The sequence below is a fragment of the Bicyclus anynana genome, chromosome 24 (assembly GCF_947172395.1).
Source record: "Bicyclus anynana chromosome 24, ilBicAnyn1.1, whole genome shotgun sequence".
Lineage (NCBI taxonomy): Eukaryota > Metazoa > Arthropoda > Insecta > Lepidoptera > Nymphalidae > Bicyclus > Bicyclus anynana.
Genome location: NC_069106.1, coordinates 9292044 through 9312998, shown reverse-complemented (window position 1 = coordinate 9312998; position 20955 = coordinate 9292044). Strand labels below are relative to the sequence as shown.

The window sequence follows — 20955 nt, the reverse complement described above, 5'->3', positions numbered from 1 at the left end:
TCCACATTATTTGTGTTTGTCATAGGCTATATTTAATCCCTGTATTCCCACGAGAACGGGAATTACGCAGGTGAAATCGCGGGGCGTCGGCTATCATTATTATTGGGCTGGGATTCTGTCACTGGGAGCATTAATAAGGCGCGCGACACACTCCCCTAATGGCAATGCGTCAAACGCAAGGCTCGTTACACACGGACATAACATTAGCAGGTGACCGGTAGCTAATTGTGTCATTAGCTCCTACTATTATATTAATGTGCTCCCAGTGACGTCACGCGCGTGACGTATTCGTGATTTGCAGGATACGAGCCACGAGGACAAGTCTTTAACACTTTGTTAGCTTCCGTAGTTCTTAAGGAAGATCATTAATAGTATGAAATTAAATTCAACTAGAGCTATAAAGATTTTTCTCGATCAAAGAATCGAACCATGGACCATATTATCAACAGCCACTCCTTAATCACGGAACCAATGAGGCATCGCGCTACTAACACACTGGCTCAGTGACACAGGCCAAAGTGCACCTCAACCTTATCTTGACAGATCCAGGTCGTGCGAGCGGGACGCCGTCATACGGACGTCATTGCGTCCCTGTCGGGGAAATTAATTTAGAATTAACATGGCGGTCAGATACGCACTGATAAAGGTCCATTTATATCTACAGACAGTGCGTCACAGACAAGTAGCGTGGCAGACACACACAGACACTATTCAGACTGCCCAATAGGTAGCTAACGGTGGAATTCATAGTCGTAGTAGGGGGCCCCTAAGGGGATTATTCAGCCGCTATGTGTCGAATTCAACCCCTACGCGTTTCATAGACAAAAGAAACCCCTCATTTGACAGGAGCTGGCGGCTGACTGCTGAATTACCGATATTTGTCAGCCAAACCATCCCCTGGCATTTTTTTTTGTTGTTTTTCGTGATTTATTAATTAAAAAGTGGACTTGGAAAGTGTTAAGACTGTGTATAAACAGCGAGTTATATCAGTATCCAAGATAAATATTCGCAATTGCGTAAATCCAGTTTAATACTATGGCGTTATGGAATGTACGAAAGATTCTCATATTAGGCATAATATGCCTCTGTTTGATGAAGAATGAACACAGAAGACCCAAGAGAGGAATACCAATACCGCTATTATTATGCATTCTAGCAGCACTTCGATTCTATGTAACGGGATGTTTCCAGGTACGTACCTTTGTTCATTATCAATAATCCCCGTATTCTTACGGAAATTCCTATTTCCGTAAGAATACGGGGATAAAATATAGCCTATAGAGCTCGGGGATAGTGTAGCTTCCCAACAGTGAAAGAATTTTTTAAATTGGTTCAGTATTTCCAGAGCCTACATACCTACATACAAACAAACAAATCTTTCCTGTTTCTATTATTAATAAAGATAAATTAGGAGTAGATATAAAACCAATTAGCCCAGTGGGTATGACCTCTGCCTTTGATTATGAGGTTGTAGGTTCCCAACAGATGATAGAATCTTTCAAATCAATTCAGTAGTTCTAGATCCTATACAAAACAAACAAACAAATTTTTCCTGTTTATAATATTAGTATAGATAAATCAGGAGTAGGTCAAAATCCATATAGCCCAGTTGATATGACCTCTGCCTTCTATTTGGAAGGCATAGGTTCAAATGCTGTCTGAAACATGCACCTTCAAATCATTTCAGTTATGTGCATTTTATGAATTTAAATGTATATCACATGTCTCATACGGTGAAGGAAAAACATTGTCTCTACATGTGTGAAGTCTGCCAATTTACTTTGGGCCAGAGTGGTGGACCTTATCCCTCTAATTCTGAGAGGAGACTCATGCTTAACATACTCATGATGAAGAATTTAATTAGTTTGTTTGTAATCTAACCTATACATATAAATGTTAGGTATACCTATCTAGTTTTGATTTAGGAAATATATAACCTACATAAATGTAACTAACATAATGTTTATTTTCAGACTGTAGGTGCAGTCCATCAAGCATTCTATGAAATAACAGAAATGCCACAAGTCAAGCTGTATTGATGGCACACATAGGTATACATATAAACAACCCCGGAGGACCCTATACACAGATTTAAAGAAACCGGCTATCATGGCAGGGAATAGCAGTGATGAGCTCTGAGAATACTGTTTTACCAAGAATACTGAGAATACTTTGGTCCTTGAAAATCCGAGTTTTCAGATCACAGTAATTGGAAGACCCACATACCTTGAAAAGTCAGCAGCATTTAATATCGAGGTAGTAGGAGTGAGTGCAATGTATTGTAAGGTGGTCACTCACTCTGAAGTCCATAACAATAGAAAATATATACAAATCTTAATTGAATGAATGATGGAAAATAAAAATTTATTGATTCACATCTTTAATAAAGATAATTATTAAATGTTTACTTCTGCATTTTTCATTTAAGTCTGGCCCTATAAAAATATACAATAATAACAATAAGTTATATGTAAATTATGTATTTATTGTTGTTATTAATTAAACTTTGTATCAAAAGGATATAGGTTTGATTTTAGAATTGCAATAAGTACTGTGTGGTTCATTATTATCAGCCCATTACCGGGCCAAGCCTAACTCCTAAATATATAATATTATGTGATCTAAAGCTTTGTGAAATGCAATTTTACCACTATTCCTAAGGATAAGCTACACTTATATTTATTTACTGCACTTACTATAAATTGTAAGAAAATACAGCATAATAGTACCTACTTGTAATTATTTCAGGTAATTATAGGTGGTTTTGAGTAAAATAAACAAATTTCCTCTTACAATATTTTTTTTATTTCAAGTAGGATTCCACATTACAAAAGTATGAAGTATCAAATTACTTATATAGTAAATAGTATGCTTGGGATTTCTCTGCGTGATCGTTTCACAAATGAGGAGATCCGCAGACAAACCAAAGTCACTGACATAGGTAGCACAGCGAGTCGTGAAGCTGAAGTGGCAATGGGCAGGCCACATAGTTCGAAGAGCCGATGAAATCGCAGTGTTGGTCGAACCCCCACTAGGTGGACCGAGGGCATCAAGCGGGTTGCAGGGAGCCGCTGGACGCTGGCGGCTCGAGACCGTTGTGTTTGAAAGTCCATGCAAGACGGCTATGTCCAGCAGTGGACGTTCATCGGCTGATAATTTTGTATATGATCATGTTCGTCCACATAACTTCAATATTTTTCTAACAACTCCTTCTTGTGAGAAAGAAACTTTTTGATAAAATTGATCTATTGTACACTTGAACGAATTAAATTTTACTACGATAATAAAAGTAAATGAAAATATTAGAAACTCAATTATTTTGTAAAATGTCAAAGAATTAACAAAATACGTCTCTCTGTGGTTGTGTCACAGAATTTTCAAAGATCTAATGTAAAATCATAGACAACATTTGCTTGAAACTCCAGTCACCTAGGGGCTCTCCAGTAGTTTGTTTATGAAATGCAATGAAGGATGATTCAATAGTCAGCCCCTGGGTGAATACTGAATATTGGTTTGTGGGGGATTGTTCACTTCACGACTATGAATTCCAGGGTAAGAGACACTTAAAGTCCTTTTCATGAAAGAAGTCCTCCAAACGAGGCGCTAATGTCTTAATGTCATTTGGTAATGGCGGACTTAAAGTCATTTGTGTAAGGCGCAGTCAATTTTAGTTCAGGTTTCATGAAAAGGACTCTACAGACATGAATCGCACAGACAAAATATTCTTTCCGCGAATACTGGTCGAGCGCGTCCCGTGTCTCTCAACGTCTACGCGGGCGTATTACGATAGATATAAATACGTTAGTAAACACTGTAAGAATAGAATATTATTTTGTCTGCCACGGCACGTGTCTGGCACGCTAAATGTCTGTAGATATCAACGAACCTTAAGGCTGCTAATTATTATTATGCAATAATGTATGCAACTGTCGACCCGGTTGTGGAATACATCTTTGTAATCAGTTAATTTAAGTTAAAGTCCGTAATAGCCCAGCAGATATGACCTCTGCCTCCGATTCCGGAGGGTGTGGATTCGAATCCGGTCCGGGGCATGCACCTCCAACTTTTAATTTTGAGAAATTAAATACCACGTGTCTCAAACGGTGAAGAAAAAACCTGCATACCAGAGAATTTTCTTACTTCTCTGCGTGTGTGAAGTCTGCCAATCCGCATTGGACCAGCGTGGTGGACTATTGGCCTAACCCCCTCTCATTTTGAGAGGAGACTCAGTAGTGAGCCGAATATGGCTTGATATTATTTAAACAAATTGTCTGTAATATTATAAAGAGGTAAGATTTGATTTTTGTTTCTTCGTCTAGACCGATTTTAAAAATACATTCACCATAAGAAAACTACATTGTCAGCGAGTAACAGCGAGCGGAAAATACGCGGGCGAAAACCTGGGGGCAACTAGTGACAGATAACATATATTTCGTAAGTCGTATAAAGAACAGTCACGCAGCACGCAGTAGACAGTTCCCACCAGTAAGACAACACAATACAATGTAAGGCACGAACAAAACTAAACAAAATAACGAACATCCAAATACAAAAATGGTCAAGCGCGAGCACGACGCGACGCGCGGGTTCAGTACACACACGGGGTTTAAACTCTAAGTTCTCTAAGAGTCGCACCTGCCATTTAGGATACCAACATCCGCCCGCCCATTGCCACTTCAGCTTTGCGACTTGTTGAGCTTTGCTCTTCTGTGGATCCCCTTATTTCTGACTAGCTTACGCCGCGCGGTTTCACCCGCGTGGTTCCCGTTCCCGTGGGAATACGGGGATAGTATATAGTGGCTATCTAACACTGAAAGAATTTTACAAATCGGACCAGTAGTTCCTGAGATTAGCGCGAATCGATTTTTACAAACAAACTCTTCAGCTTTATAATATTAGTATAGATTTATTTCCACCGATAACTGAACTCGACGCTGCGTCTCAGATCTTTAATGTTACATAACTAATTTTCTTGTTTCGGGGTTTTTGTCATTTGCGCGGAACCTTACCCGCGGTCATCGGGTGCGGCAGATGGCAAGTAATTACTTACCCTGGAATTCATAGTCGTGAAGTGAACAATCCCCCACAAACCAATATTCAGTATTCACCCAGGGGCTGACTATTGAATCATCCTTCATTGCATTTCATAAACAAACTACTGGAGAGCCCCTAGGTGACTGGAGTTTCAAGCAAATGTTGTCTATGATTTTACATTAGATCTTTGAAAATTCTGTGACACAACCACAGAGAGACGTATTTTGTTAATTCTTTGACATTTTACAAAATGATTGAGTTTCTAATATTTTCATTTACTTTTTGTTTTTATTTATCATAATAAAATTTAATTCGTTCAAGAGTACAATAGATCAATTTTATCAAAAAGTTTCTTTCTCACAAGAAGGAGTTGTTAGAAAAATATTGAAGATATGTGGACGAACATGATCATAAGCAAAATTATCAGCCGATGGACGTCCACTGCTGGACATAGCCGTCTTGCATGGACTTTCAAACACAACGGTCTCGAGCCGCCAGCGTCCAGCGGCTCCTTGCAACCCGCTTGATGCCCTCGGTCCACCTAGTGAGGGTTCGACCAACACTGCGATTTCATCGGCTCTTCGAACTATGTGGCCTGCCCATTGCCACTTCAGCTTCACGACTCGCTGTGCTACCTATGTCAGTGACTTTGGTTTGTCTGCGGATCTCCTCATTTGTGATACGATCACGCAGAGAAATCCCAAGCATACTATTTACTGTATAAGTAGTTTGATATTTCATACTTTTGTAATGTGGAATCTTACTTGAAATAAAAAAATTATTGTAAGAGGAAATTTGTTTATTTTACTCAAAACCACCTATAATTACCTGAAATAATTACAAGTAGGTACTATTATGCTGTATTTTCTTACAATTTTTAGTAAGTGCAGTAAATAAATATAAGTGTAGCTTATCCTTAGGAATAGTGGTAAAATTGCATTTCACAAAGCTTTAGATCACATAATATTATATATTTAGGAGGTAGGCTTGGCCCGGTAATGGGCTGATAATAATGAACCACACAGTACTTATTGCAATTCTTATTTCTTAAATTATAGGTTTGATTTTAACCTATATCCTTTTGATACAAAGTTTAATTAATAACAACAATAAATACATAATTTACATATAACTTATAGTTATTATTGTATATTTTTATAGGGCCAGACTTAAATGAAAAATGCAGAAATAAACATTTAATAATTATCTTTATTAAAGATGTGAATCAATAAATTTCATTCAATTAAGATTTGTATATATTTTCTATTGTTATGGACTTCCTTACAATACACTGCACTCACTCCTACTATGTACTTCAATATTAAATGCTGCTGACTTTTCAAGGTATGAGGGTCTTCCAATTACTGTGATCTGAAAACTCAGATTTTCAAGGACCAAAGTATTCTCAGTATTCTTGGTAAAACAGTATTCTCAGAGCTCATCACTGCTATTCCATGCCATGATAGCCGGTTTCTTTAAATCTGTGTATAGGGTCCTCCGGGGTTGTTTATATGTATACCTATGCGTGACATCAATACAGCTTGACTTTTGGCATTTCTGTTATTTCATAGAATGCTTGATGGACTGCACCTACAGTCTGAAAATAAACATTATGTTAGTTACATTTATGTAGGTTATATGTATATTTCCTAAATCAAAACTAGATAGGTATACCTAACATTTATATAGGTTAGATTACAAACAAACAAACTAATTAAATTCTTCATCATGAGTATGTTAAGCATGAGTCTCCTCTAAGAATGAGAGGGATAAGGTCCACCACGCTGGCCCAATGTGAATTGGCAGACTTCACACATATAGAGACAATGTTTTTCCTTCACCGTATGAGACATGTAATATACATTTAAATTCATAAAATGCACATAACTGAAATGATTTGGAGGTGCATGTTTCAGACAGCATTTGAACCTACACCCTCCGAATAGAAGGCAGAGGTCATATCTACTGGGCTATATGGATTTTGACCTACTCCTAATTTATCTATACTAATATTATAAACAGGAAAAATTTGTTTGTTTGTTTTGAATAGGATCTGTAACTACTGAACTGATTTGAAAGATTCTATCACTGTTGGGAACCTACACCATCATAATCAAAGGCAGAGGTCATACCCACTGGGCTAATTGGTTTTATATCTACTCCTAATTTATCTTTACTAATAATAGAAACAGGAAAGATTTGTTTGTTTGTATGTTTTGAATAGGCTCTGGAACTACTGAACCAATTTAAAAAATTCTTTCACTGTTGGGAAGCTACACTATTCCCGAGCTCTATAGGCTATATTTTATCCCCATATTCTTACGGAAATGGGAACCACACAGGGTGAAACCGCGCGGCGTCTTCATGAACAAAAAATTATTGATAATGAACAAAGGTACGTACCTGATAACATCCCGTTTCATAGAATCGAAGTGCTGCTAGAATGTATAATACTAGCGGTATTGGTATTCCTCTGTTGGTCTTCTGTGTTCATTCTTCATCAAACAGAGGCATATTATGCCTAATATGAGAATCTTTCGTACATTCCATATCGCCATAGTATTATACTGGGTTTACGCAATTGCGAATATATATCTTGGGCACTGATATAACTCGCTGTTTATAACTTCACTTATAACGATCCGAACGTCCACTTTCTAATAAATAAATCACGAATAACAACAAAAAAAAATGCCAGGGGATGGTTTGGCTGACAAATATCGGTAATTCAGCAGTCAGCCGCCAGCTCCTGTCAAATGAGGGGTTTCTTTTGTCTATGAAACGCGTAGGGGTTGAATTCGACACATAGCGGCTGAATAATCCCCTTAGGGGCCCCCTACTACGACTATGAATTCCACCGTTAGCGACGCCAGTTATTAATGACATCCTCCGCGACAATTGCCACCCTGCGCCTGCTCCAACGCATCTCGGCGATGTACGCAGGATGCTTTGTGATGATGGTGATAACAACAATGGGGATGATGACTAGGTTTGAATATATTAATTTTTATGATACATTCGGGTAAATAAGGTCAATGTTAACTAATTTATACATAAAAAGCAAAGATTGTCTGGATATTTGCAAAATAAACGAGATTATAAAATTTCAAAATCTATTAAAAATCTTTTATCGTAATTAGATGAAAATTCATACAGTTTTAGCTTCCTTACATTAAATGTGACATTTTTTAATATATAAAATAAAAACATAAACGTACAAATAACAAAGATATTAGTAATTTTGTTTTAACCCCCATACAAATCTAACGATCATTATGTACCTACGACGTCATTGTTCGTACCATTTTTATGGGGCGTTTTTCAGAGATCCGCGGCAGCGCCGCAAATCTGACCCTTTAAATCCCTGTAGCTCCGAAAGTAATGATCGCAGATATCCTGTTACTTTTACAAAAATGCTTTACTATTACCATACTCTTAATTTGTATACAATTTAAAAAACTGTCATCATCCCTATTGCCACCCTGCGCCTGTTCCAACGCATCTCGGCGATGTACTCAGGATGCTGAGTGATCATGGTGATATCAATTATACAAATACTCAAAATAAACTCGTGCAGCTTTAGTTTAATGTAAACAAACAGGAAAATTATCATCCACATATAAAGGAAAAAAAATACAATTATTGTATTAAATCATTAACATTTTAAACTGCTAGACACCATTTACTTGGTATTTGGTTAAATAACTTTTTTGAACCCTAAAATTTATGAATTCCAAAATTAACGCTATTAAGCTAAGTCTTCAAATTTAAAAAAAAACCGTATCAGCCGTATCAAGGATACAAGCTAAAATTGGTAAAATGTAATTCACAATGTCACTTAATCTGGTGGAAAAAAAACATATAAAAAAACTGACTAAAGAGTTTCACTTCAGCAATGACAAAATTAAAAAAGCATATTTTTTCAGCCTAAAAATGGAAACATCCTAATATCATCAAGCCTGTTTGTTTTTTTATGAGAGATCTTTATCAATTAATTTTGATACAGAATCCAACACACGCTACGTCACTGTGGAAACTGAATAGCACATTAGCATAATTATAATTATAAACAATAAGGAATACTGTTCGCGCGGCGAGAGTTTGGCTTTGACCGTTATTGCGCAGAAATCAGAAATTGGGTATCAACGGGCATTAGCGGGGTGCGGGGCGGGTGCGCGGTGCTCTGATTGGCGCTCCAGTCGTTACCTGCCTCTCGCACCGAAACGACGTACCGCGCACTCCTGTTGTACAATCACGTTCACAAATGAATTGCTATTTTCGTTAATTGTTGTCGATTGTTATTATTTGTTGAGTTTGTTTGTTTAAGTTTTCTTTTGTTCTTATGTACCAATTTTACATGTATCTTGGAATAAATAATTTTATTAAAAACAATTATTTAGAATTTTCATTGCTGTCTCTGTATAAACATTTTAAATATGTAAAATAACTATCAATAGTTTTAATAAATGAAGAAGTTTATCTACTTCGTATTATTTTCTAGCATTATTATCACTATACATGAATTTTGACCCACTCAAATATCCAACCTGGTACATAAAAAAGGAAAAGTATTGTGTGCGTGACAGTACCCATGCGCAGTAATCCCCTCCATCCGAAGGTCAAAGCCAAACTCTCGCCGCGCGAACTGTACATTACGAATTGTGTGCGAGGTATGTCGAGTGTGAATCAGCAGAGTCCAAAGCACGGCTATTTGACGACCATTATATTATTTACATAATTTTCAACCCACGTTCGGCTCACTACTGAGCTCGAGTCTCCTCTCAGAATGAGAGGGGTTAGGCCAATAATCCACTACGCTGGCCCAATGCGGATTGAGAATTTAGAAAAATCTCTGGTATGCAGGTTTCCTCACGATGTTTTTCCTTCAACGTTTGAGACACGTGATATTTAATTTCTTAAAATGCACACAACTGAAAAGTTGGAGGTGCATGCCCCGGACCGGATTCGAATCCACACCCACCGTGGCTTTCAGGCGTTAGTATTGAGACATACATAGTGTATGCTGAGGGGTAACATACATCTATTTAGACAGTCGATCGAAAGAGTAAACTCCATTCGTGCTTCGGAGCTGACACACACTTTTTTTTTAAATTTCATGTGTGCGACGCCGTGTGCCGTGTGTGTGTGTGACGGAAGGGGAAGGGAGGGGGGGCTCTGCGTGTCCCACAGGCGGCCCCCACCTGAGGAAGTGCAATTATGTGTGACAAAATGTGATCCCCGACTGACGGACGTGGAATCGCGGTAACTGACGATGTCCCAAACTGTAAGGTCGAGAGCCCACAACAACCATGATACTTTGTTGTGGGCTCTTGGACCGCCTCTGGTTTGTTTTTGTTATCACCATTGCACAATATCTATACTAATATTTATAAAGCTGAAGAGTTTGTTTGTTTGATTGAACGCGCTAATCTCAGGATAACTGGTCCGATTTGAAAAATTCTTTCAGTTTTAGATAACCCATTTATCGAGGAAGGCTATAGGCTATATATTATCCCCACATTCTTACGGGAACTGGAATCATGCGGGTGAAACCGCGCGGCGTCAGCTAGTAATTATTAATAATTACCAATAAAAATATTCCTCATCTTATTTAAAGAAATAGGTATACTAACAGTAGCCTGTCAATATATATATAACAGTATAGTATATGTAAGACAAAATATTAATTTGTACAAACGAAAAGGAGATTTAAACCCACGTCTTACTAGACACGGGCATAAGTTAGTTATTTCTGCATATCGTCTCCAAAGAGTAAAAAAATCTTTTGTAGGTTTGGGTGTACTCTTCTATAATAAGATCCCCAAGACTGTGATGGACCTGCCAATGCATAGCTTTAAGCAATGTGTTAAAAAACATTTACTTAGTCGAGCGTACTACAACATTAATGAGTTCCTTAATGATAAAGATGCTTGGAGCCCGTTGGATCAGCTTCCACCTTCACACAGGAAGTAATACTATAAGAAATGTAAACAGTTATTGTTATCAATTGTAAATTATAATACTGTATGACTTTTTCAAAAGAGCAACTGTTGAGTTTCTTGCCGGTATCTTCTCAGCAGAACCTGCCTTCCGAACCGGTGGTAGAATCTTTACAAATAGTTAACTGACGTGTCAAAAGTGCTTGTAAACTGAGCCTACTTGAAATAAATGATTTTTGATTTTGATTTTTGATTTGATATTTCTTTAGTTTTTTGTGAATAGTTTTCAAAGTTTTCTTGAATAATGTTTAAAATTACAGATGCGACGCTTTGTGAAGTACTGACTCAGAATGTATTCGATTTCGAATTTTGTATTTAAAGCGGCTACGACACCGTCGTGATCCGTACTCTATATGCCTATTATTCTTTAATCTGTGAATATCAATAAATAAATATTATTGTGTGTTTGTAATTGCGCTGTAATCTCCACAGATGTTTGGCTTGGAGAGGATAAGCCGCTCAGTAACAACACGGCTCGTATCAGCAGCGCGCGATCGTTATCAGCCGTTATCACGTTATCAGCACAAAGGGCCGCCGCTAACCGCTCTATCTGTTTACGTTACATTTGACTATCCCGCTACCGGATGTTGTGTCAGCGTAGTGTCGTGATGCGGCGTGACACTGATTACTTCCGGCCAGGAGTTTTGAAAAATCATTTGTTGCTTTCACTCCGAAAAAGATTTATGTATGATAATTTAAAAAAAATATGTACTTTCTAAGTAAGTAATTATGTCCAATGCATGAAAATTTTCACTGAGGAATTATCATCCGAAATTCCTCAGTGCCTGAAGATAATAGTCTTCGAACAGTGCGTGTTGCGAGTGATGACCTATGGTTCCGAGACTTGGTCGCTAACTATGGGCCTCTTAAGAAGGCTCAGGGTCACTCATTGGGCGATGTAGCGAGGTATGCTCTGGGTGATCGAATCAGAAATGAGGAGATCCGCAGACGAACCAAAGTCACTGACATAGCTCAGTGAGTCGCGAAGCTGAAGTGGCAATGGGTAAGCATAGTTAGAAGAGCCGATAGACGTTGGGGTCCCAAGGTGCTGGATTGGCGACCACGCACCGGAAAGCGCAGTGTTGGTTGACCCCTAGGTGGACCGTTTTGTTTGGAAGTCCATGCAAGAGTCCTTTGTCCAGTAGTGGATGTCCATCGGCTGATAATGATGATGATGATGATGACGAAAGTGAACATCTTACAAGTACAGAATACATCATCTACTATTTTCAAGTTCATATAGTTTAAAACTTCCTGTATCGATTTTGATTTAACACAGAGATAACTTTAATATTAGGCGGACGTTAGATACCTTTGCCGGCGTCACCTAAACGAGTGAAGTCGCGTACAACAGTTAGTATGCATTGTTTTACTGATGACAGAGTGCACAGTATTAAAATAGTTTCTATTATTTAGTCCAATAAGGAAATGTAACAGGAAACAACAACGGGCCTGTGTGAGTTTATGTGTAAGTATGTATGTATGTATGTGTGTGTATGTGTGTGTGTGTGTGTGTGTGTATTTGACGGCCTCTGTGGCGCAGTGGTATGCGCGGTGGATTTACAAAACGGAGGTCCTGGGTTCGATCCTCGGCTGGGCCTATTGAGATTTTCTTCATTGGTCCAGGTCTGGCTGGTGGGAGGCTTCGTGGCTAGTTACCACCCTACCGACAAAGACGTACCGCCAAGCGATTTAGCGTTCCGGTACGATGTCGTGTAGAAACCGAAAGGAGTGTGGATTTAAATCCTCCTCCTATCAAGTTAGCCTGCTTCCATCTTAGACTGCATCATCACTTACCATCAGGTGAGATTGTAATCAAGGGCTAACTTGTAAATAATAATAATAAAAAAAAATGTGTGTGTGTGTACCAAATAAATCTACAACACCCATTTTCTATCAGTAAGTATACAAGTCTTTAATTTGAAAATATGTTCGACTCCAACGAAATGGTAAAGTAGTAAGTAGAGAGGATGCGCGCGAATTTGTTCGCATGAAATTAGATATCGTGAGTAGATACAAGTCAAAATTATATAAAATTTAAAATTACAAATTTAGGCATTTTCATTGTTTATTTCAATGTTCCTAGACTTGAACCCAAAAAAATCTAAACATCTTTGTGAGTTTCAATCTGTAGTGAGTTACAATCAACACTTTGGTGGTGAAAAAGTTTTTCGTTCGTTCTTAATTGCTTCAGTATTTTACAAGCGCGTTAGAAAGGCCAATTCCAAGGGTGCTTTTCCACCAGGAGTGTAACGACGCTACGTTGATGCGTTTTATATTCATTGGTATACCAATAATATTCATTGGTGCACATAGCTTAGCATTTGTGGAAACGGTTTGCAACATCTTTATAGTGTATCTTCCTCGCACAGCTACATAGCTTAGTATTGGTGGAAACTGTCACATATTTTCGTAGCGTAGTCTTCGCAGCATAGCTGCATAGCACATCTCTGGTGGGAAAGCACCCTAAAGCGTTAAATTATGAATATATAATAATTTATTTATTATGCTATCATCCACGATAAACCGACGAACCCATGCGACAACGTCACCCAGGGCCGCCAAAATACTCTCTACGTAAGTTTCACCCCGAAACCGGAGCATCCTCAGGATATTATGTTGAGAAAAAAATGAGAATGAGAAAAAAAAATTTAATTATAAATTTATGATGCGCTAAATTGTTTGTTACCGCTGGTACAGAGCGCGTACTTCAACATTTGGCTACAATAAAACCCGCATCGAGGTGTTAAATTGCACCTTTTGTTTTTAGGTGAAAAGCATACTAGTAAAAGGGCTTGTGTTAATAACATGTCGGTTAACTTATTAAAATGGATATAATTACGGTTCCGAGACTTGGTCGCTGACTATGGGCCTTATTAGAGGTGCTGGAATGGCAACCCTGCACCGGAAAGCGCAGTGTTGGTCGACCCCCCACTAGGTGGACTGAGGATATCAAGTGGATTGCAGGGAGCCGCTGGATGCAGGCGGCTCGAAAGCAAAAAAAAGTAAATAACCATTTATTCTTCCTATAATTTAATCTACCAAATGAAATCGGTCCCCATGACGCTCAAGTAACTACAAATTTAGCATCCCGGCCTCCCCTACTATATAATATGCCAAATACAGTATTTAGTATAACAGCTAATAAAGCAATTAAAGCTAGCTCAACGCATAGCAGTTGATAGAGTAATTATATTCACACAAATCACAACTAACAAACTCACAGTAGCACTCAATAAAAACCACAAAGTGGATAATTTCAGGTGTTACATGCAACTAATGAGCCGTGAAAATAGTTAATGACTGCTGTACGTAACGACTTGCGTCTAGCGGCCATTCATTTGTTGACTATAGCTTGGCAACTTCGTTCGTAACACTCCCGATGGTACACGCGGTTCGGGCGTGTAGCGATGAATGAAAAACCCACGACTGATGCACCTCACTTCCCCGCACGCACGATTTCACACCCGCGCAGTTTTTCCCCCCGTCGCCCGCATATCATATGAGTGTCATAAGCGACTATAGCAGACGCCCTCGACTTCACTCGCATCATCATCATCATTCTCAACCCATATTCGACTCAATGTCGAGCAGTAGTCTCCGCTCAGAATGAGAGGGATTACGCTTTAGTCCACCATGCTGGCCCAATGCGGATTGGCAGACTTCAAACACGCAGAGAATTAAGAAAATTCCCTGGTATGCAGGTTTCCTTACAATGTTTTTCTTGACCGTTTGAGACACGTGATATTTAATATCTTAAAATGCACACAACTGAAAAGTTTGCGGCGCATGCCCCATGGAGGATTAGAACCCACACCCTCTGGAATCAGAGGCAGACGTCATATCCACTGGGGCTATCACAGCCCAGCAAATGCAGCAATAATATAATAATCAATTTTAATACAACTATACACAATATGTATGTATGTACAGTACTGTGGGAATATTTATAACATGAGTGAGTCAAACCATAAACATTTTAACTTTCTCTCCATACCAATGCTTGTGTCACACAATTGTGTATTGAATTTGGGAACTGGGCAGAAAGGATACACATAACAATTATCATGCTATTGGATAGAAGCAGGCGTTTCTTTGATAGCCCAGTGGATAGGACCTCTGCCTCTAATTCCGGAGGGTGTGGGTTTGAATCCAGTCTGCACGCACTGGGTCCACTGGACCCAGTGTGTGCCCCGGACCGGACCGTGCACGTGGTGGACTATTGGCCTAACCAGAGGAGACTCAAGCTCAGCAGTGAGCCGAATATTGGATGATAACGATGAGGCCTTACTTTGCGGAAGTTCATCATGGATATATTATAATTTATGTATTTTGCAAAAATCCTCAGGAGATGTTGACTCTATGTGCGTTTGTTGTAGAGTCAACATCTCCTGAGGATGCTCCGGTTTCGGGGTTAAACGTACATAGAGAGTATATTGTCAGACCTGGCTGATGTTGTTGCATGGGTTCGTCGGCTTTTCATGGATAATAGCAAAATAAATAAATTAATTATCATGCTGACAATGCCTAGTTGGTCTACTGGTAGTTCCTAGTTTTAAGTCCTAGTCCTAGTCAGGCTGTGATGAAAAATTATTTTTTCATGAGAATTTTCAGAAAAAACTCTTGGTATAAAGTTAGCTTCCAGAGGAACAGGCACAGTAGTTTTAGAACTACTGTGCCTGTTCCTCCGAAAGCATGTTAAGCTATTAACCCCAGGCATTATTATCAGTAAAATCTGATAGTGATAGTCTGATAATTATAGTCAAATATTACATTGGAGCAGCAATTTTTAAGTCCTTTGCCCTCTAACCGAGTGAATAACCTATGCTAGGAGTGGGCGACAATAGCCCAATGGGCAGATGAAGCTATTGTGTACAAATAAGGTCAATGTAAAAGGTTTTACAAATAAGGTCATTAAAAAGAGTATCAAAACAAGCGAGGTCTCCTATTATATCATGCAACCAGTAACTTTGTCTACTTGGAACCCTTTCAGAACCTTTGAAGATGATTCTTATATAACTTAAACTGTTTATGCAGTGCATACAATGGTAGCTAGCAAGAGAAATAGTTTTTCTGGCCTTTGATTGATTGCAATTAGATTTGAACCACTTCACTAATGGTTGTAGTTCGATGTCATATAGACTTTCTCCGTAAATGGAGTATCCGACAAAAAAAGAATTAGAACCTTATATATTGGAAAGTTAGTTAACCCCTCAAGACAGAACAATAACACAGAATTACTGAACACAATTTGTTTACATATTTACAAAATGTACCTTTAGATCCCAAATAAGTCTGTTTATATAGATTCCATTCAGATAAAATCTATAAGAGTATTAGAGCACTTTAAACTATAAATTTACTAGAGAAAGACCTTCTTTTTTAAATATAAGTAAATATAATAATGGGTAAAACTGAACTATAGTAACAATGCTGTTGATAAATAAGCTTTAAATTATTAGTAACTGATAAAAGAACCGCAGCGCGACGTCACGGCAATCTCGACATCAAATAATTAACGAACAAATTAATAAGTTAGTAATGCTGTTTGGGAGGGGCACTGCAACATTACTGTTTTTTGTGTACACCAGCCGAGATTATAACTTTTTCTGCTTTAAAACTTTAGCACAGCAATTCAATAGTGTGAGACAATGTTTATATTTATCCATCTCAGCGGGAGGGATCTTATCAAAGATGTAACTTCAACTTTTATATCATTTCCATAAGAATTACGTAAGTAATAAAAACATCGACTCACCGACGGCGTAGCACTCCTCATTTTCGAGTTTTCGCCACACAGTCATATTTGTAAAACCACTAGATTTTTAATTTTATAATTAAATTGTAGGGCTCGTCATTTTTATCACGGTCAAAGTTTTGGAGTTTGACAAATCACAAAACACGTTGTCTATGGTCGGATGTAGCGATGCGTAATGGGTTAATTTGACGGAAGAGCAGCGGTGGCCAAAACCTACTTTCGTAATTCCCCACAAATCAAACGAAATTCCATTGGGAATTAATTCAGTTATATTGCAAATTATTAAGTATTTTTTTAGTCAGTCTCCAATTACTATTCATTAAGTGTCGAATTAATGGTCGATGTGGAATACAAAAATCGCATTACACGTAAACCCAATCGGAGAACGGCCAAACAAGAGTCAAAACTCCCCATAATTTAGGGAATTATTTAGAGACTAGCAACCCTGCTTGAAGTAAGTGAGAGTAGGTTCATAGAGCAGGTGTACATACGTCTTGTTATTACCATAGACTAGGAAAGCAGAGTATACATAATTAATTAAACGATTTTAAACTTTTTGTAATTAATTTTATTTGATAGAACTTCGCTGAACGTCCAAACTCCCATTACTACTATTTTAGTTCTTAGAAATATAAACATTAGTCTCTTGTCTGGGAGCACCGGAGCACCACAATAACTTTTTCCACTGCAACCAACAACAATTGGTATAGCTTGGCAAATTCATTCGTAACACTCCTGATGGTCGGCGCGGGCCGGGGGGTGTGTACCGATGAATGAAAACCCACGACTGATGCACCTCACTTCCCCACACGCATAATTTCACACCCGCGCAGTCTTTCCCCCCATCGCCCGCATATCATGGGAGTGTCATCAACGAATTTGCCAAGCTATAGGGTTATAGGCAAAGTCGCGAAGTCTAGCCGGGCTGTACTTTTTAATGGGTTTAATATATCAATATGAATGGATACAAATGAGACTTTTTTTAACAGATTTTTCAATTTATTTGGAAAAGCAAACAGCTTCAATACATACCTACTTAAAAAGCCTACCTATACTATACTATGTTGACGCCACGTCGATATTTTCACCAATTTATTTTAATTCTAGGTCGAGTTTTCAAACATGGAGTTGTACAGTTTTTCTTTTTAAAGTTTCATTTCTAGATTATAATAAAATTTAGTATGTCTGTATACACAGTCTCTCATTCTAAAAAGTATATTCAAGGTATAAATAAATTATTTTGGTTACAACGCCTGAATGATCTAAAATAGCAATAACGTACATCACAACATTAGATAATAAAAAATGTTATTGCCTTACCCGAGTGTCCTAAACACACAGACATTAAAAGTGTTTAAGTTTAATAGACATTACTTAGAGCAAGACCTGTGACGGCCAGACTATCTTCATTAAAAAAAAAACTCGAACTATGCCCTTATTTGTACCAAGGCTCAGAAAACATATGTACAAGAAAGAAGAAAATACTTTATTGCACACAAAAATACAATTATAAAATAAAACAATAAAAAGATAAATTAAACTTAGCATGCAAAGGCGACCTTATTACTAAAAGTAATCTCTACCAGGCAACCCCTGACGAGAGAACTTGCGAAGAAAGAGCGGGAAGGTGCAATACAATATATGTAATTATATATATAAATAATTAAATAAATATAATATAATATATACGTAAATATAATATTAAAATTTACATATGTATTACATAATATATTACAACTAAAAATATATAATATATACTACAAAAAAAAAAGGTTCGTAAAGGTTTTGGATATAGGTAGCAATGGAAGCTCCACTCAATTACACATCCACGCACAAAGTAGGCCTAACATGCAATCAACGATTTATCTCATGAAAAGAAATACACAAAATGTCGACCAGACCAATGGCAGCGGAGTTGTCGCGGTTCCATATTATTGTATTTCGTCCCGACGTAATGAAAAATATTTAACGGTATTTCCGGTTGCGCCGCTATTGGTTGACATTTTGTCTATTTTTTTGTATTCTTTACAAGTTAGCCCTTGACTACAATCTCACCTGATGGTAAGTGATGATGCAGCCTAAGATTGAAGCGGGCTAACTTGTAGAAGGATGAAAACCTACACTCTTTTCGGTTTCTACATGACATCGTACCGGAATGCTAAATCGCTTGGCAGTACGTCTTTGCCGGTAGTGTGGTACCTAAGGGTAAAGATAAAGGTAGGGTGCGTGTGGTGGTTGTCTTCACTAGATAATATATCTTTGGTCACATGGTGTAAAACTTATTTTTATGGAAACTATTCAGAGAATGTGAATTTCTAAATTGTCCCGAGTGGTAGGCAGTCCCAACTCAAACCCGCGACCGGTCTATTGAAAACCACAGACTATTAACTAGAAAATTAGATAAAAAAGATAAATACACGACAAGATAACGCGTGATATTCCACGCAAACTCTTAAATGTTCTACGAGAAGTAATAAATTATGCTTTGTTTAAAAATATATCACCAGTGATGACCTACGGATCTGAGACTTGATCGCTAGCGTAAGAAGGCTCAGAGTCCCTCAGCGGATGATGGAACGAGCTTGGAGTTAAAATCAGAAATGAGGATATCTGCAGAAGAACCAAAATCACCAACATAGCTCAGCGAGTCTCGAAGTTGAAGTGGCAATGGGCGGGGCACATAGTCCGAAGAGCCGATGGACGTTGAAGTCCCAAGGCGCTGAAATGGCGACTCCCTACTAGAGAAAATCAAGCGGGTTGCAGGGAGCCGCTGGATACTGGTGGCCCGAGACTGCGGTTTTTGGAACTACATGACGCTTAAGTCCAGCGGTGGACGTCCGTCGGCTGATAATGATAATGATGATAATGATAAAAATATATGCATTATTATAGGTAGGTTACCTACTGCGTTGTGTTGTGATAGTCACGAAATTAAATCTAAGTAATTCGCAAGCGACACTGGTTCTTATGGTATGAAGTGGCAGCCATTTCCATTGTCTTCTTATTAAGATTTCGCTCGTAAGTCGTAACCGAAGCTGAAGTCACGCTGCCTCAGCAACATCTCGCAATTTTTCCGGTACATTGTATTTAGGGTCGATCTCTATAAGGGTTTGGGGTCAGAAATGGCTTTTAGGGTTCCTTTCGAGTTTCGATAGAGAGCCACAACCTCTGAAACGATTACGATACCTACACCGAATCCGGATTATGATAACAAAGGTTCCTGTTTAACAAACATTCATAAGTAGAGATATATAAAAAAAAATGGGTTGTAGCTGTGTCATAGACAAGGCCGAATTGTTGTATAATAAGACAGGAGATATCTTCTCTAGTACCTAAAGATGCGTGGCCTCTGGCCGCGCTAATAGCTGCCCTCCTGCCGTGGCTTAACATATTGCAGCCTTCGGGCGGGGTTTAGGGGCTGGCCTCCGATCATGGCTTCCGCTGGGCATTTTTCCAAGTACATAATTAGCGCGGCCTCTGGCCAAGCGTATTACTGTTCTCCAGCCGTGACTTCACTTGCCTGTGCTTTGGCCGGGTTTGGAAGGGATCGTCAGAGAAGAGGCGGGACTGGTGTACTACCAGGATCTCGTTAGCTCGGCGGTCAGCATCGGCAAGCTACGGGAGTTCGCGCATCGGTGGCACGCGAGGCGGAGCGCTCTGGACCGTTGACTACCGGTCAAAATTCTTTGATTCTTCAGCTAACAAATGGTGTAATTATATTTTGGATAGATATGATAGACACGTAGCTACAATAGCGAACTATATTCCCCGATTTTCGGACATTGGTTCGTTTTTTGGAATGACACCCCATTATGAAAGCAATTTTAAAGACGTATCCACGTCAAAATATATATTACACTCGTACAATATTATACAAGCTATTTTAGAAGCGATTACGGAACCATACTATACAATTACTAGCACACACTTGGCTAGAATTTATTATACGTCAAACAGTTATTTCTTCAGGCGTAATATTAGTGATATATGATTTGTAGTAATATGATAGCGGGCGGGAGGAATAAAGACCCCCAAGAGTCATGTTTAGGGGTCTGTAGATACATAAAGGGGTCAGTTATGGGTGAAGATATACCTGTTCAGAAGTTGCTATTGTTGTGACCGGTTAGTGTGACGTCATATTGTTATATTTTATGACACGATAAA

The 20955-nt window shown here is 38.4% G+C and overlaps 1 protein-coding gene and 2 long non-coding RNA genes across 5 annotated transcripts in view; 1 reads left to right on the top strand and 2 right to left on the bottom strand.

Moving 5' to 3' along the window:
- LOC112054363 (dedicator of cytokinesis protein 1) overlaps window positions 1–16954 on the bottom strand; it is a 60878-nt gene extending 43924 nt beyond the window's left edge. For all 3 annotated transcript variants that reach the window (XM_052889057.1, XM_052889058.1, XM_052889059.1), the window contains exon 1: window positions 16792–16954. In XM_052889057.1, coding sequence (XP_052745017.1) covers window positions 16792–16837 — 46 coding nt within the window. In that variant the 5' untranslated portion in view covers window positions 16838–16954. The remainder of the gene's footprint in view (window positions 1–16791) is intronic.
- Window positions 735–2429, top strand: LOC128199458 (uncharacterized). Its single transcript, XR_008252094.1, has 2 exons — window positions 735–1191; window positions 1974–2429. It is a non-coding gene; the product is annotated as an uncharacterized LOC128199458 (long non-coding RNA).
- Window positions 6224–8682, bottom strand: LOC128199459 (uncharacterized). The gene is made up of 2 exons (XR_008252095.1): window positions 7438–8682; window positions 6224–6631 (listed from the first exon to the last, which is right to left on the bottom strand). It is a non-coding gene; the product is annotated as an uncharacterized LOC128199459 (long non-coding RNA).
- Window positions 16955–20955: the final 4001 nt, after the last annotated feature.